The following is a 19,751-nucleotide window of genomic DNA, read 5'->3' on the forward strand; positions in this document are numbered from 1 at the left end:
AATAAAAAAAAACACTTAGCCTGAGCCAGTATCCACAATCTCGATGCTGCAAGAGGTAAACGAGATCTGGGTAACTACCACTAGGCATGCTGGGATAGGGGCTAGCCTCGAGCCAGTAAAAGCTCTCGAGCTATAGTATACGGCCAAGTTGGAGCCCAGGGTTGGCTCCAAACCCAAACAGCAAGAACGAAGGTGAGATACGGACAACATAACATCTGACTATACTCCACAAAACTGCTCAGCATTTGACAAACTGCAGTTTCAGCTGTCTTATTTAAAAAAAATAATAGTCAGCTGCTTGAAAAAGTAATTTTCCTGTCAATTAGCTGTTTAAATAATCATTTAGCAACCAGGAACATTCTAATGGCATCATCTACTGTTCAGCTAATTCTCCACAATTTCTACTTTAGAATGTCCCTTACTAACATGCACAGTTAGAAGTGTATAAAAACACTGACAGATTCTTTAAACATTCTGCATAAACAGGGAAATAGTCATCATTTAAAAAAATGTATTTACATTTTCACAAGTAGACATGCTGGAATACCATACAAGTTGATCCAGGATATACACAAATCTCCTGCCAGACATGCTAACACAGATGACAATGTTTTCATTTTCTTCACATCCCCTACAGATTTGTGGGATTTCAACCCCAAGGATGCGATGGTGTAGCCATGAACTGGGAATGGGGTTGTAAGGAATACATATATTTAGGCTTGCATGCTTTTGACCCCTCAAAATCACCCTGGCACACCATTCGGTAACAAGCTCCTATACAGTAGCATTGAGCTCTGTTGCACTACCCTACTGCATGTTTATGCTTGTCACATGATACCTACAACATGCATTGACACAAATCTACTATCATTTTCTGCTAGACTCCAACCTGTGAAGTGACCATACCTCTCAACTGTACAGATTTTCACAGAATGTCCAGATTTTTGCGTCATATTTTTGGTCTGTTTCTCATAAAAACTGTGGTTTTCTGGCAAATCATTGAGGTTTGAAGTCAGAAAATAATGGCAGACATTTGAGTTTCACACTTCATACCCTTCAAAATATTCATACTAATACAAAATCTGTTACTCCATCAATTTTCTAAGTTTGTTAAGTGCAATGCTTTAAAAGTGTCAGTATTTTTGTGCCTTTGTCCTCCCATTATTTATGCCTTTGTCCAGCTTTCTTGCTTTAAGAGGTTGAGAGGTATGGAAGTAACCACTGCTTCTAAGAGTGCTGAGTGTGAAAATACCATGTAGTGCAGCAAGGGCCCCAAAATCTATCTGAACCTCCTGCATAAGGACCACTGGGACTGCCCCCTTGTATAGTTAGCAGTACAAAGTGGATATCTATTACTGCATATCCTTGGCAATAGGACCACTGGGACTGCCTGCTTTTATAGTTAACAATATAAAGTGGATATCTGTTACTGCATATTCTTGGCATCACTCACTCACTCTGGTGAGTAGTGTTGGTATTGGTACAGCAACCTGAAGAGGTGCTACCTTGACCTTCTTAGCCAATGGAAAGAGGAGACTGGGGACAGGAAACCAAAGGTCTATAGTAAGTAGTACTGGCAGGTGTCTACTAGTTATTATTTACCTGCAAGTGTTTAGCCATATGCAGGACATGTGAGTCATGGACATCTTTCTTTCTCTTTTCTGTTTTTCAGAACTTGATGAAACAGAGGATAACAAACTCATTTGCAAAAGGCAGCTGCAAGACTGTCCAGCATACTTCTCAACCTCTTAGAGCAATAAATTTGAACAAAGCCATAAATAATGGGGGGACAAAGACCCCAAAAATAGGATCAATTTTTAAATATTGCTCTACAAACTTATAAAGTTGATAGAAGAGCAGACTTTGTATTAGCATGAATTTTCTGAAGGGTATGAAGTTTAAAACTCAAATGTCTGTCATTATTTTCTGATTTCAGAAAACCAAAATTGTATGATAAAAAGATGAAAAATATAAGGCAAAAATCTGGACATTCTTCAAAAATCTGGACAGTTGAGAAGTGTGCTGTCCAGCCATAAGAGTAGGTATCTTCCACAGAAGCTATAGCTGTATATTTGTTAGCCACCTGTTTTATTGTCCATTTTTTGCATTGTTGCAACTTATTTTAAAGATCACATACAGCTTTGATATATTCATACCTTGTCACTGCAGGCTGACCTGTTCTACCATCCATCCTACCATCAAGGATTCCCACCATTGCCATGGTGATGGTAACTGGGCTGATATTGAGTGCTCTACCACCATCCCAGGTGTCATTGTCTGCTTCATACTTGATTGTTTGCCTTCCTACAAGCATGTGCACAGCCTTATCCCTGCCCTTTATACAATGCACCCAGGTCTGTCTTCCCAACATTACTCTTCCATTATCCATTCAAATTCCGCTGCCTATACAAGTTACATCTGGCATACCATGATAATGCATCCAACAAGTTACAGGTTGATGTATACTAAGGACTTCCTATTTCATGGTCCATTGATCCTACCAGGTGTCTTTGGCCCATGTGTATGATATTTTGGCTTTTGTGCCTCCATGATACGATCAGTTTGGTGCCATACAGAGCACTGTCGGGTAGGCCATGTCTTCCGCCTAAAGGTAGCTTCTTTGGGCAGAGTGCTTTGGGCTCCTGAGGTTGCTTTTGCCAGTTTACATGCCCCTGTGGTCACTATTTGGAATACTTGCACCAGTCACATATACACAGGTAACTAGTTAGGTGGCATTTAGTATGGGTCCTTGTAGCACACTACTTGCTGTACTAACTTTTTGTCTGGCATGTATATTGCATTTTGTTTTTCATTGCATTGTTAACAGATTTTTATGTGATGTAATTCTATAACCAGCACTGAGGGGATGGAACTCTCACAGTAGCTTGTTTTGTTTTCTTTGGAACCTAATATAAAAGATCTATGTCAGCTGTAACAACAGTCAGTTGAGTTCAGTACAGTCTGTTAGAAGCTGATCACCTTGCCTTGTGGAGGTAAGCATCTCAGCATCTAATCTCGCCTTGCTGTATTAATTAAGTTAGCTAGAGAACAGTTATTCTTTAGACAGTCAGGAAATACAGTAAGATTAGTCAAGTAGTGTTTTTTCCTACATCTGTTTAAATCTGTCCAACTGTGTTATTTCTCCTGCGATTGAAATTGGTGTTTATTGTACTTAGATATTTATTATTCTCATGTTTTCTATTTTATTATTTATTATTAAATATCTTTATACCTTTCATTGTGGCTGGCCTTTTAGGGAATACTTTTAACATCTTGAGAGTAATTGTGCTTATTTTAGTGATGCCTTGGCCACTCCAAAAAGTCTGGCTACTTTGGTTACACTCTACCATTTATATTAGTATAGATTTTACTCAGTATAACTGGATACCCTCATAAGAGACTGAGAGTAGTTGACTGGTGGCAGTGAGGTTACCTTATAGTATGGGTGGAAGTACAGCTAGTAAATCTATACCAGCCTTTCCCAGAATCATATGTGTGTGTGAAAATCAAATACCCAGGTGCATGTGTATCATCTCCATGGAAATGGGGCATAATGTTCCAAAGTCAGTCTTGCTTGGGATCTGGAGAGACAGAAAGTCCAGTCCCAGGTCTGGAGCATGTTCCCTATGTGCTCCTGGGGGAAACTGCTCTTGATGCAAAAAGCTGCATCTGAAAATACTATGTAAACCCATTCCTGTTTTTAGTGGCCATCTCCCACCACAGTCAGTGGTGAGTATTGAGGCTCCTTGATTACTGACCTGGGGTAGAGAGGCCATCACACCACCAATCAGAGTCAGTCTCAGAAAGTCATTCTAGCAACAGGCTATCAAAAGAAAACCACAGCTGAAGGCCTTGCTAGGCCTTCCCTTCAGCTCCAACAAATAAAACGTTCACCTGAACATCCCTCAGGTTAAATCCACAATGAGTCCAGAATGTACCGACCCTCTCCATGAATCTTCAGTCAGAATCCATGTTTTGACCCACAACAAATTAGCAGCTATGTATCTATCTTCTTTATTTGCCTCTGTCAGACAACTGACTTTTATGTAGAACTCACATGGCAATTAATGTTCCAGTAACTGACTAATGCAATCAGTTTCCTAAATAAAGTGCTGTGAGAATTACAGACATGGTCACTTTATACACTCTCAAAGTTCCTACACATTTTTCAAAGGCATACTACCCACTTTACAACACTCAACGTGTCACAATATGCAATTACATCATAAGCAACTACATGTCAACTAAACAAACATTCCTTAAGGGACACCTTTCCACACACTCCCTCCCTCACACACACACACACACACACACACACACACACACACACACACACACACACACACACACACACATTATATATATATATATATATATATATATATACAAACGTAAACAATGAATAGCAATAATGTGGCTTATAAGACATTTTACACAAATGATTTCATAGGGCATCAAGGCTTCAGTGGTACATCAGTACTGTTGGTCCACTGCTGTCCTCATTTTCACCACATATGAACCCAACTCTTCAACTGCACAACACTATACAGTCTGGCATAGATGTAATATTTGTACGATCAGGCTAATAATGAGATGTAATAAGGCCTGTCTACAGACAAACTCTGACTTTGAATCACATACAGTACTGTAATGTAATATGTCATGGCCCATTCTGAATAGTGCACAGTACTGTCATTGCATCAGGTCAACCCCCAACATTTGCAGAAAGCACTGAAGGAACATATGACAGTAGTTTTGTTGTGATGTATACCCCCTACTCACACTGTGTCAGTTGAGTTGTATACCCCCTACTGACACTGTGTCAGTTGTGTTGTATATCCCCTACTGACACTGTGCCAGTTGTGTTGTATACCCCCTATTGACACTGTTTCAGTTGTATTGTATACCCCTAATGACACTGTGTCGGTTTTGTTATATACCCCCTACTGACACTGTGTCTGTTGTATTGTATACCCCCTACTGACACTGTCAGTTGTGTTGTATACCCCCTACTGATGCTGTGTCAGTTGCATTGTATACCCCCTACTGATACTGTATTGGTTGCATTGTACACCCCCTACTGACACTGTGTAGCAGGCAGCATGGGAATGAATAGGGATAGAGGTGCAAGGTTTAAGGGTATTGCAATGTCTATATTATAAAAAGATTATTACAAGGAAACATAAGCCTTTCATTTGCACTCCCCATGCTGTATGGATAAGCAATATCTGTTAACAGCTAGAACATACCTACAGGCTAAACAACCTACTGTTACCTGAAGCTAGGAAGGCATGTTCATTCATAAAGTGCAGTATGGCCTCTCCATTCTGCAGTAAATTCCTCATACAGTAGAGTTGATTATCTGAACTAATTGGGACCTAGGATAGTTCCGATAATCAAATTGTTCAGATAATCAAACATATAATTGAACCGGATAAAAAACTTCTAAAATCTTAAAAATACAAAAAGCCCTTTAACCAATTCTAATGGTGCCAACACACTAAAGCCAGAGAAAAATAATAAAAGAAAGAAGTATTGAGAGCTTTTGTTTTTTTTTAATTAAAGAACTTCATCTGATGAAGTTCTTTAATTAAAAAGAATTAAAGTGCTCAATACTTCTTGTGTTTTATTATTTTTCTCTGGCTTTAGTGTGTCGGCACCGTTTGAATTGGTTAAAGGGTTTTTTGAATTTTTGAGTTGTGTTTTATGCCCTACAGGCTATGGTTGTTTTATAACTTCTAGAATCTTGTTTTTTTCTGCATGCAGGAATACACTTTTCAACCAATCAGTAATTTCAGTGGACAATAAAGAATATTTTTCATACACGAGCTGGCCACAAGCTGAAAAAACATGTTCAAGGGAATACATATGTTTACATATTCAGACTTTATGATTTTTCCTACCCGAAAACTTTAGAAGGCTAGTTTGGATAATTGACGTTTCAGATAACTGACGTTCAGATAATCGACTCTCTACTGTACAACACTCATTTCTGACAAAAAAAAGAATACAAAATATGCTACTTTATATACTTAGCAGAAAGAAGACCAACCCACTGCCACTTACTGCAGTTAACCTCTCGGTGACAAAATGGAACAAACATATAATGTTGATGTCAATTATCTCAGTTTTCGGTCCTGATGAATGAGCTATATGACGTATTGTTTGTTATTTTTCTATTATTCTACATCTTTGTAATCTTACATTTTTACTCATTGTATCTATTTATCTATTCATCTATCTATCTATCTATCTATCAATCTATCTATCTCTCCATACATCTATATGTACAAACACACACACACACACACACACACACACACACACACACACACACACACACACACACACACACACACACTCTGTCATTTATTGGGGAATTTGTGACAAGCCTACTTACCTGACCGATAGATAATTAAATAAATACAATTAAATAAATATTCAAGCATACAGAATGTAATTCTCATTGATTTAATGCACTCTGGTTATGGACGATACAGGACACTATGTGGCATATCAAAATTAACAATTCCTTTTCTGAATCACATTTCAGGAATAGTCAGCCAAAACAGCCCACCTACTGCTCCTCCTTTGCTTATTATTGGTAGTGGACTTTTATGGTGTTGAGTTGCCAGTCTGGTGCCCAACCTTCAGAGAAGGTACACACCCACTTACACACCTACTTACATGTCTTTTAAAGTTCAGTCAATCACAGAGAGCACATGCAGACTCTACACAGAAGGCACTCCAGCCCGAGAACTGAACCAGAGAGCCAGCAAGCCTCTAAATGATAATGTTCCAAAAAAACTGAACATAACCTTTATTTTATCCAGATTACAGAATCTAAACCCAGAGAAAAGTACGTAGTAGTGGTTGTCTAAAGATGGAGACCTAAGTAATTCTGTATTAATACTAAATATAGCAAACTGTCAGTTAACCCGTACCTATGGGGATTGGTAGATGCCAGATAACTGTAGTTTCTGGTTGCTTGAGAGTTACCATTAAAAATAGGCCTGGCTGATACTGTACCCTATACTATTTGTTTGGTTTGACTTGTTCTTAGGTTGGGGAGAGGGGGAATTTATTCCTATCTTCCTTTTTAAAAGTCTAAAACTCTAAAAACGTAAGGTGTGTTTCTGGTGGGGGAAACAGAAAGTGCAACACATGAAAATTGTACTGTATTTCTTCGATATTTTTTGCCGATTGTTTGAGTTCTGGTTAGCTGAGAGTTTACTGTAATTTTTTGAGTCTACTTCAAGTCACTCATGCAGGAACAATACTCATTTCATGAACTGTAATCATATTTTGACTTAGTAATGTGGTCCATTCCTGTCATAGTACTAGAAATACTTGGAAAAATTAAAAAAGTAAAAGAACATTAATTCAATCTTTGAGGGTGGAAAATTAATCCTATACATCCTTTTTTCCTAAATTGCTGTGATACTGGGATTACTACATACAAACAGCAGATTATGGAAATAGAGCTTCCACATTTGGAGGGGGATAGTATAAACATAATGCTTTAAAACACTATTTTATATGTATAGCACTGGTCAGATGGCAACATGCTCAACATGCCAGCCTTCGGTAAGCCTATCTTTCATCACATCAGATAAACCTAATATTTTAATTTTTCAAAGTCTGATCGGAGATTTCTTAATTTAATTAATCAGAACTAGAAGATGGGGGGGAGGGGTTCATCCCCGATACCTTACAGCTTAAGAAGTCTCTAAGCTACCATTACAAGGGTGATGCAGGTATGGAACTGATCCCTACATAAAAGTTTTTTTTCTTAATTTTTAAATTTATTAGTTTCAATGTGTTGTGTTTTGGACATTCTCCTTCTACTTTGTCAGCGGGTTCATTTCATTCATTCATTTATTCATTCATTCACTTTTCCATCATCTATTTTATCTTATTCATGGTCATGGGAAACCACATGCTATGCCAGCAAGCAATTGGCATAAGGCATAGAAACAGTCCTAGATGGAACACCGTCTGAACACATGTAAGCAGCCATGCGTGTGTACACATACACACATATACATATGTGCACGCATACACACACACACACACACACACACACACACACACACACACACACACACACACACACACACACACACTGACCAGTTTAGATGATCATAAGTTCATGTATCAGCATGGTTTAGAATGTAAACGGAAAGTGGATCACCCAGTGAAAATCCAGGTGGATTTAAGCAGAACATGCAAACTCTTCTAAGATGGTACCACAGCCAGGAAGTGAACCAGAGACAAGCATTCTCAGTGAGACAGTAATGTTAATTGCTGGCCATTATGCCATCATTGTCTGTCACAAGGGATATAAAAAACTTGCAAATGACTATGTATATCAATATGTATACAGGAGTCATTTGTATGGTCAAACGTTCAGAATATCAAAGAGTAGTTGGTTCAATGTTTTGAATATTGAAATTGTATTTAAGATTGTTTGCCGGTATTTGTGTGAGTGGGACTTTGCTCTATCCTTGCTGTAGTGTTATCTCAGAGTTTCTATACATAAGATGCAGGGGTAATGTGGGGGGGGGGGGTGCCCCTGACATAAAAGTTTTATTTTCTTATTTTTCACATTTATGAGTTCTGATGTGTTGTGTTTTGAACATTTTGTGTTCGGCTTAATGCCAAAGATCTATATCTACATAAATCTGTGAGACTGCATACATATCTGATGACATGTTTAGATCCAAACACAGAGAAAGTGTTGATTCCTGAAAAAATAATCTAAGATGATATCCATGCTTAGATTAGCAGAAACATTTAGGAAGGCAGTAAATATGGAAATCAAGTCAGACATGGGCAAGAAATATGTAGCACCAGAAACTGCAAATAAATTAAGATAAAATTACTAAACCCATTAGACAGGGATAAGGGATAATCCCTTTTAAGAAATGTGACATATTAGCCTTTATTAATTGGTTAATGGAAGTGTTTAAAGTAAAAATGAAATGGGGAACTGGGTCTGAGTCCAGATCACTCTGTTTGAGATGTCTGGATCCTATAGATCATCAGTAAGTGGGATGTATCCTAATTTTCTTCCAGTTATTTCCTGAAGAATGTGGTGGTACTAAAATGGACATGGGTGACTATTTCCTTTGTTGTCTTCTGGTAACTAATATGCCTCCCCTCCTCTTTCTTCTTTGTCCAATTCACTAAAATGGAAAAAAAAGTAAACTAATCAAACGTGCATGATCCCAAGATCTGTTGGAAATACTCATACCCAGACAGGACAGCTGCCGCAAACATCTCTTATCCACCACAACCTTCCTAGGAAATGCTCTCGTGTCTGGGCCATCACTGTTACCAGATGATCTCTGCCTCGTTGTGAACGACTATATCACTAACTCATTGAGCACAGTAAATAGAAATTGCTTCTTTTGATATATAATGCCAGATAGTGCTAGTGAAGAGGAAAACCCTGGGACACAAAAGCAAAAAACTGAAATACTAAATAGTTAATGCATCTGATACAAAATCAGTTTTGCAGCAAGCATGTCAAACAGCTCAGTGTTGGACAAGATCACAGTTGTACATTTGTAGACTCAGTATGAGAAAGGGACAATAAATGAAGTACCTGTCTCTCTCTCTCTCTATATATATATATATATATATATATATATATATATATATATATATATATATATACATATATCCTTCATTCTATAGGTAAAGGCAGTGCATGCACTGGTAAACTATGGCATTTTATCATTTTGTTAACAGAAAACACCCCAATTGGTTATATCTGTTATGCGCCTAAAACATTACAAGAAACTTTCATTTTCTGCTGCACTTGGTAGGTTCAACATCATTGCATGAACCGAACCCATAATATTTCAGCACATATTTTCTGCTGTTGTAATGCGCACACAGCTCATTCTACGCTTTAGAAATTTTCTAGAATGTAACGTACTAGGTAGATGAACTTTCACAGTTTTTATTCTTTCATTAGGCACTGGTTAAACATTTCTAGTGAAATCTTTGCTAAGCTTGTACAGAACAGAATACTTGTTTATTTCACAGTTGCTAAGCATGGCTTTCTCTCCCTTTGTCTCTTCATTGGATCCTGATAGGCGATGAGAGGTTGTGTAAAAGTAATTATTTACAGAGTAGATTCTAAGGCCACCTGAATGCTGTGCGACTGCTTTTTTTTCATAGTCGTGTTGGATCTGCACAGACAAGTATGGATAAAGATGTTGATCTTGTCATCTCTCTCTTTGCTGTCCTGCATATTCTCTGGCTTTAATGTTCGAAATGTCAGCACCTCACGGCAGCCCAGACAACGGAAAAAGCCAATTACATCTGGAGTTTTCAGGGCTGAACTGTTCGTCAGTACTGTAATAGGGAAAGAGCCTAATGAGAGAGGGAGACAGTTAAAAAAATATGTACAAATGTTACTGGAATCACAGTTATGATGACAATATTGTCATCCTGTCACATAAACTCTAGGAATTTTTAAGGATTACAAATGAGAATATATAAAAATGCGGAAGAAAATAATTAGGCCTTATGCTACTGCATCATATCTTCAAGTGTTCCATGACAAACTGAAAACAAACTGACACACAGAGAGATTAGACAAAAAAAGTGATAGAAATAGATGACAGATATATAATGAAATAGATAGATAGACAGAAGGATAGATAGACATATGATCATTAGATAGATAGTTAGATAGTTAACAGATAGCAATATATATATATATATATATATATATATATATATATATATATTTGTGCTAGTTTCTGGCCCTGAAATAAGGAGGCATTACAAAGTATAAATTAAAAAAGTATCTATTGGTTGATTATTCAGAAGTATCCATAGATCTATTATATCACCCTAACAAAAGTAAATAAGCCAATTAAAAATAAATTATAAACCATCAAACTAGATATAAAACATGCACAGAAAATATAACTTGTGTAAGCATTGCCTCAAGATGCTATATACAAACGCAAAACAAAAATATGCTAGTTTCTGGGCCTGATCCAAAAAATAAACACAATCAGGCAAGTTCTCCGCCATTCACTACAATGGAAAAAAAGTGATCATTAATCAAGACACAAAATGCACACAACCAACCAACTAAATAGCCAGCCAAGTAACAAATCAGCAGAACATACTCACCTAAGTCAAAGTCAAAATACATAAATGTGACAATAAAAACTAAAACAAGAAGAAAAAATGCTTTAAAATTACAAACCAGAGAACATGAGACATAAATGAAAAAAAATAAAATATAAAACACACTAATCTTAAAAAATGCAGATAAAATGCAGTACTACAGCAATAAAATACCAACAAATATAATCCAATAATAAATATTCAGAAAGTTTACCTTACACTGTCCTATGTGGTTATACTGCAGGAGACTGAAATTGAGTGAAAGGTCACATGACCTGAGAGAAGTCTTTTATCCCTACACCCCTCCCTTTCAGGGAATCAAAGAACATTGTTTTACAATCGTATGCAAAAAAAAAAAAAAAAAGGCTAAAGCCGCATCACCTCAAATGAATGGAAACAGAAATGTATACCAGAATTGGATAAATGGCATTTATATGGGGGTCTTGGGCATAATAAATGAATTATTTACTTCTGTGAGCCATGGCAGCACTACTCTTCACGAAACAATTTATGACAAACAATATTTCCAGATATTTCATATAGTTTTCTTTTTTCTTAAAATGAAAAGACCATTTAAACATTTAGAAGACAAAAATGTTAGTGAGGTCCATTGTTCATGCAGGATAGAACCAAAATATGCATTTAGGATTACTGGCTTCACCTATCAGATTAAAAGATATTATTAATCTAGAGGATCCTGTGTCTCTCCAGTTGTGAGGAAATGTGTGGGAGGGCAGATCTGCTTTACCAGGGATGGATTAGACCTCTCCCCTAAAGGGGTCAGGGTACTAAACAGTCTCTTTTCTTCTTCCCCAATGCCTTTTTAGCCACATTCAAATTAATTGACATTCCACAGAAAATCTGCTGATAATAAAGCAAATGTGAAGGTGAGATTTATCAAAGCCCACAGCCTAAATAAACTACTAACATGCTTAGAAGCATGCCTTGCCTTTGTAGGAAATGGGGTATGTGCTGCTACAGAGACACGGTTCACAAACCTATCTTGCATTCCTAAAATACCTCTTTGCAGCTATTTCTATTTAGTCCAGCCTAGTAATCCAGGAAGTGGGGTATTCACTTTAATGACTCAACCAAGTTGTGAATATAAAGTTCTGTATACCTGGGTTCCAATAAACATCACAAACTACAAATTTATAATATGTTATCATATTCCTTCCATATCACATCAGGAATATGACCATTTCCTTGATACACTTACTACACTCCCTAGTATAGAAAATGCTTTTCTGTTCAGTTACCTAAATTATCCCTCTATTGTCTTTTATTTTTTTGAGATTGGCTTCCACTGCTGACCATCAGCTTATTTCCATGTCCTCTCCTTATTTATGAGACTGCCAGGCTGGCCTTATCCTTCTTCAGGTTAATCCTAAACCATACCCTGGGTCAATGCTGCCAGGAAGTGTTTTTTCTGTATATCCCCTATTATTCCCCACCCCTTACAATGGGGAGGGCTGGTGTGTCATCCCACTTCCAGTACCCCTGCTTCACACAGACTTTTTCAGTGACAGATATTGTGTCCTGTGCAATCACCTTATATCAGTCAATGCAAATATGCAGTTGGACCCCACTCATAATGTATTGTGAACCATTCATGATCTTCTACAACATTTTACGTAACCACACTGATAAATTCGTCAACATGAGGTACAAAAATATTGGAAAATTCTGTAAAAAAATGGAGGCGGTACTAAATCAAGAAATTATTAAAGTTAATGAAAAGAGTGTACAAAACCTTCAGTCTTTACCCAACCCATGACAACAAGGCTAAAGCAATTCCATTAAGAGCAGGCTTATTAAACTATCAAAACAAGCAAAGTTTTATTTCATATAAAAGTTGCCATCAAGATAGGTGACGATAATAAAGCTGTCCACAATGACATCTGAAAAATGAAAGGAGAGTAACAAGAGATTAGTGCACTACGGTAAAACGTTATCACCTCGTCAGAGTCAATAGATGCAGCTAACTTTAGCATACAGAGCAAATTTCAAAACACAAAGGTGAAGCCCATACACCCTCCATGCCCGCAGCACAATCCCACCTAAAATTACATCAAGAATGATAAGCTCTGCTCTTAGTAAGTCAGAAACACCAATTCCAATGGAAAAAAAACAGGAAGCCTAGATTGTTCAATCAAAAATAGCCTAGGACATTGTGCAATCAAAAAATAGCTTAGTATATCTCCTTATAAACCTTCTTAATGGAGCCTTTAATCTGAGCTATGTCCATGATATCCCAAAGCAAGCTATAACAGTCCCAAATGGCAAAGGAGGCCCTTTCACAGCCTCCAATATTTGCATACCTATCAGTCTCACAAACATATTATGCTAGCTGATGGATAGAATCACTATTGAACTTACTCAACAGTCATTGTCCATGACATATCCCAGTACATTTTTTGTCAAAGATGAATCTTGTCAGTTTCACCTCATAATTTTTGAGAGTGTGACTGTCAGTCCAGATAAAGGTTTATCTGTCCATTTAGCTCACCTCTATATAGAAACAGTATTTAACACTATACCCATGATGGAATCACACATGAGCTCAGAGATCTGAAGATAATTGATGCATTAAAACTTTAGATCAACAACTGGCTACACGGACATGCACAGCACGTTGGAATAGGGGGACTTGTATGTCCTTACCATCCCCTGCCACCAGTGGAGTGCTTCAAAGTTTTGACTTGGGGCCATTGCATTATAGCGTATTTTTTTCTCTGATGTCAAAACTGACTCTATTTTGTGGCAAACTAATTATGCAGATGGCTGCTAACTAAGAAACAATCATCATTAACCCTACTGACACAACCTCCCTCCAAAAGCACTTAACGTTGCATACAAATGGTGCAGTAGAAATGACCTTGCACTCACTGTCAAAAATGTAGCATTCGGCAAAAATACCAATCAGCTTTAAGCACCTTTGATTGTCAACAGCTAAAAATTGACCACATAATGAAAGACCTTGGAGTCCTTGTAGATGATGACCCATGTAGCTGTTACCATCTGCAAAGCATACAGAGCTGCCCACCTGATCTTTCATGGAGTGGGCAGCTATGCCATGGATGTAACCATCTAATTTTATATAGCTCTTAGACCAATTATGAATACTGTATCTTGTTCTTTAACCTTTATTGCATGCCATTTGGTGAAACTGGAGAAGGTAACATTCATCAGAAAGACAGCCAAAGGGCTTCGAGGCAAGTCTTATGAAAGACTGCAGCAAATCTTTCTCTTCACTGTATGTTATCACTATCTTGTAGGAGACCTGTGTCTTATATTAAAAGACCCCTAACTATCTGAAACCCACTCCATAGAATAGCACCCTGGTGCTCTGAGCAGAAGAAGATGCTCTGTCCCAAGAATAGCTAAAATCAACTGTGCCATGAAACATGACAACTTCATATTTCAAGAACTTTTACACCTATGGAATAAACTCCCTCATCTCAGTTAATGCAGCCCATCACTACATACCTCCAGGAAGGAATCAGACAACTCCATGAGCATCTGCAAGTTCTAACACAGGATACTAAGCATCATGTTCCTCAATGGCCAGTAGGCCATGAGCTTCTTCACCAAACCTATGACCCCATGAACTTAAGACATAAACCAGTGAAAAATGTTCTTGTAATTACACTACAGTTGTTACATGTTTTTTTTTTTTTTTTTTTTTGGGGGGGGGTATCTATTTTTTGTTAGATGCTTTTAAATGTCATTTTTAAGTAGTCAAATGGACTGTCTTTCTATCATAGAAGCCATAAACACATTTCTTGGAAGCTGGGCTCCTTCAAATATCCATGTAACAGAAATATGTATTAAGCATGGCTGTTTTCTACTGAAATACCTACATTCTATTGCCTATAACCATTACCCTGTGATAAAGTGACTCTGAGCTGGTATATTTCATAAAAGGGACTACAAACATCCCATCTGTATAGGATGATAAGCACAAATATAAGACATTTGTAATCAGCCCTGTGAAACGTGATCACAAATGAGTAACTGATTTAATATATGAAAAAAATATATAAAGATAGTGAAACCTTTGAGTTCCCCATTGCTGCAAGGTACAGGTTTCACAGAGTTGGCATACAGAAGTTATAGGGATTTGGGTACACAGTCCCTATTGTAAAATGTCTTAAGTGTTACACTGATTGTTTAACTATTCAGTGCTATACTGAATGCTCCTAGTTATGGGATCACACTTTTTAATGTCAATCAGAAAGAGATCAAACATCTGTTATGGAACCTCAGTAGGTAAGTCTGTGTCATGTTTAAGGCTGCTGATTCACGCATTTCTGTAGTATTGGAGTTTTTAAAAGGATCCTGACTTCAGAGAAACATGTTTGAGGACATCATGACCGAAGTCTGCCTTTTGATCAGCAGTTCTAGTTACATGAATATGCCAACCATATTATAGGCTTATAGGATGACTTGTTTTCATTTGAAATTCTGCTTAGCACAGACCTTATTCTCTCCAGTTTGATGGTACTGAAGCAGAGAGTACCTTTCTGTGAAGCCAGAGAGCTACATTTGATTTTTAATCGGGTTGCTAGAGAACAAGTCAGGTGAAGGAAAGAATATCAGAATACACTGAGGAGATCTCCACGTGACGATGGGTGGGACCAGAGTATAATAGCACCTGGTAGCTCTTATCTTATGAAAAGTCAGGAAACCAACAGTAATCAGCAAACCTGGAGTGGGGACAGGCCTCATTTTCTGACATATGTAGAAGTAGGGATGTGCTTCCAGTACTGGTGCCAATGCACTTCTGGCACATGGAAGGAACTGAACACCAAACATGACATAAAACAGAAAGATTAAGCCATGCATTTCAGCTACGTGAGAGGTCCTCCATTCAGCTTTCCCAAAATATTGAGAAAGGACTTCTTGTCAACAGGGTAGAAAAATCTGGCCTTCAATAACCACTGTTAACCAAATGAAATCATTGCGGAAAGTTATTTACAGTGACATAACTAAGCAATAATGCATGCAAGTTGTACTTCAAGCATTGATTACTCCTCAACAATCACTACAATATTCTTTATACATAAGTCTTAAACAGGGGTCATAGGGTATGTGTTACATGGGGAGGGGGGTCTCCAAATAGCACTTCAAATGTCCTCAATGTGATAAACATTAAAAAGAACTGATCACACCACTGAGACCACAAGTACCAGAAGGTAAACGTAAACAGGAGCATTTATTTACCAATTTCTGTCACCAGGTATGCTGAGCTCTTGTGATTTAGTTCATGGCAAATGTGTTCAGATTATGTCAGAGTGTGTGTGTGTGTGTGTGTGTGTGTGTGTGTGTGTGTGTGTGTGTGTGTGTGTGTGTGTGTGTGTGTGTGTGTGTGTGCGTGCATGCATGTATGTGCATGTGTGGGTTCAGTTTTCAAGTGAGGGCAGAACAAAGATGTCTGCAGATGACTGTTGTGCTATGGAAGTTTTTCAGTAGAAATGTGCACTTTTATATTTTTGGAGTGTCTGGATAGATGTCCATGGCAGTGTAGCCTTGGATGGTTTGCATGTGGCTGTGGAGCAAATTTTTTAACCTGTTTCTTTTCCTCTCTTATACCCAACTATTATTACTTAAGCAAATGCCTCCTCCGATACTGAACCCAAATGGATCCTTTTAAAACCTCCCTCATGGAATAACAGTCACCTTCTAATAGACTTTCCTCCTTCTTCTTCTAACCTCTGTTAACAAATTTAAATCTCCTATTCTTACTGTCAGCTTAATTAATTGCTGACATCTATAAAAATATGGTTATTCTAGGTAATTTAAACCTAAATTACATAGGTCTCATAAGAAATAACACTGACAAATCCCTAGCGAATATTGGCATACTCTGTTAAAAAAAATCACTACCTCCTTCATCTGATAATCATTACCAACTCCACCAATCATCTTCAATATATCTGTTCTTCCAACCTCATTCTGTGACCACTCCTCAATAACCTTCCAAATTATCCACCAGCCACAAAACTGCCCCCAAAACTAATGACTTTCAGACCCAGATACACCATCAGTACAGACACTCAACCTAGTAAGTTTTAACTGGTCTCCCATTACCGACTTATAGAACCACAGTTTAGATGCAGCTGCTCTTACGCATACACTGTGTCAGCTTCAAGACAAATTCGTCACCCTCATACAGTGCCTTTTCAAATACAACAAAACCCCTGACTAACCAGTGAACCTATGGACAATGCATGGTCTTCTTGGAGAACCCTTCACCGGAAAACCATACTACCTTTACCTCCCTATGCAACGTAGCTAAGTAAGTGATGTACAGGCACAAAAAAACAACTATTTTAGAAATAAACAACTTGCTCTGCAAGGCAAACCAAATCATTTCTGTCAGGAAGTATATCTTTTGACAGGCTGAAAATGCACAAATCACACAACCTTCCCTATCACAATCCAGACCTCTCAAGACCAACTCTCAGCCTCTGAGTTTCACAAGGAATTCAGCCACCTGCCTAGTAGTGCAACCTACATCTCTCCCCCCAACTCACCTAGCCCTCGTCCTTTTACCCCTCTCTTCTATTTTAAGAAAAATTACACAGTTTTTCTCCTTCTAGAAAACATACCCCTGGATGTAACCCCTGTCACAGACAATCTACTTCCTTGGTTTATATCACTCTGCAAAGACTTCCTTGCCACACCTTTTCTACATATTTATAACCTCTGCTTAACTCAAAATGCAAAGCTAGAGGTATGGAAAACTGCTCTGGTTAAGCCCCTTCCCAAACTGCCTCAGAAAATAATTACTTCCCACTTCTGCCTCTCTCCATCCTCCCTACGCTTGGGAAATACTTGAAAACTAATCTACAACCAACTGTCCACTTACATCCAACAGTACCACCTCCTCATGCCCAAGCAGCATGAAGTCTGGGCTAGCTTGAGCACAATGGCAGCTCTATGGTCACTTAAAGATGAGATCCTTCTTAACATGGATAAAGTACATTTTTCAGGAGTTCTTTTCTTTGACCTTACAAAAGCTTTTGATCTTATTCACTCCTTCCTGCTGCTTCGCTCTGTCTCCAAGAAATTGAGGTTAGCCTCAAATCTGTCACCTGGTTCCAACATTTCCTAACATAATAGGAATGTCAGAGTTAAAAATGGTTCATCCCTATCACCTCCAGCACCCCAACACCCCTTACAGGAGGGGTGCCCCAGGGATCCATACTCTCCCCGTTTTTATTTTTAATCTTTATAAGCGAACTAACCTCTGATCTCCCTAACCTTCCTATTGCTCTTTATACAGGTGACATGATTATTCTTTGATCCAGTCTCTCAAATTCAGCTGTTCAAACCCAGTTTAAGTTTGCCTTAATTCTTGGCTTAACAACCATAAGCTACTTCTAAACCCCTCAGAAACAAAAAGTATGGTATTGGAACCTCACAAAAGCTGAAAACTCCCCAAAACCTCAACTTTGCAGATCTCAATGGTTCTTCAGTGGGAAAAAAACATCCTTTAAATACTTAGGTCCTCCTTGTTCAAATTGAATATGGACTCCCCATCACGGACACAGCCTCTAAAAATATCATCCACACTATAGTCCATTGAAAACAAAATCTGCTGGTTCATTTCCAGTTTCCCCATCAAGAACTCCACTGCATCACCCACTCCAAAGTCAAATAGCTGCCAGTCTCCTACATTGTTGAAGTACTCCTAGGGTCTCTTCTTTTCAAACTACTTCAACCAGATGCCTTCCCACCTCTTCCAGCCAAACTCCATAATAAAATAGCCCCATAACCTCTCCAACCTCTCTCGGTTTATTCCCACTCTCAAGACACCCCAAACAAACTGCACTATAGCAACCATTCTTTCCCCATTCTTGCATCCAAACTTTGGAAATCCCCCCTCCATACTTTTCAACTGTCCAGATTTTTTGTCTCATATTTTTAGTATGTTCCTCATAAAATTTGTGATTTTCTGGAATTTTTGGCAAATCAGTGAAAACTTGAATTCACAAAATAATGACAGGCAATTGAGTTTCAGACTTCATATCCTTCAAAAAGTATGGTAACACAAGACCTATGTGTAAAGTTTGTCCCTATTTTTGGGTTTTGTCCCCCCATTATTTTTGGCTTTGTCCAAATTTTTTGTGCTAAGAGATTGGGAGCTATGCCCCCCTCACGTCAGAGAAGTCTCCTCTTTCCCCATGTTCAGAACTCAGCTCAAAAGACACTTTCATCAAAATATGACTGTAAGTACCTTTCTAATGGACACATAACCTATCACCTGCATCACTCCTTCCTTGACCCTCTGTTCTCACCTGCTGCTTCCTTCTCACATTTACTACTAAAATTAATTCACATTTGTTTTTCTAATCTAGTGATACTATTCACATATTGTATCAATTGGCTTTGGGGTTATCTACCTTCTGTGATTACTCTATTTGTGTATTTGTTCTACTTTATTTATTTATTTATTTATTTATTTATTTATTTATTTATTTGTTTGTTTATTTATTTTGTGAATTTCTTCACCTGGGCTGTGCCTGTAAATGGTTTGTTGTGAAGGCAGTACTACTCCAGTAAACAAACTAAATAAGCTCCATCTC

General features: G+C 37.9%; 1 protein-coding gene across 4 annotated transcripts in view; it reads right to left on the minus strand.

The window, feature by feature from the left end:
• Window positions 1–9,954: 9,954 nt before the first annotated feature.
• The window catches only part of LOC122815438, a 243,515-nt gene continuing 233,718 nt past the window's right edge, over window positions 9,955–19,751 (minus strand). For all 4 annotated transcript variants that reach the window (XM_044087929.1, XM_044087928.1, XM_044087926.1 and 1 more), the window contains one exon: window positions 9,955–10,386. In XM_044087929.1, coding sequence (XP_043943864.1) covers window positions 10,136–10,386 — 251 coding nt within the window. In that variant the 3' untranslated portion in view covers window positions 9,955–10,135. The remainder of the gene's footprint in view (window positions 10,387–19,751) is intronic.

This window comes from Protopterus annectens, chromosome 11.part0 (assembly GCF_019279795.1).
Source record: "Protopterus annectens isolate FY-2018-M chromosome 11.part0, PAN1.0, whole genome shotgun sequence".
Lineage (NCBI taxonomy): Eukaryota > Metazoa > Chordata > Ceratodontiformes > Protopteridae > Protopterus > Protopterus annectens.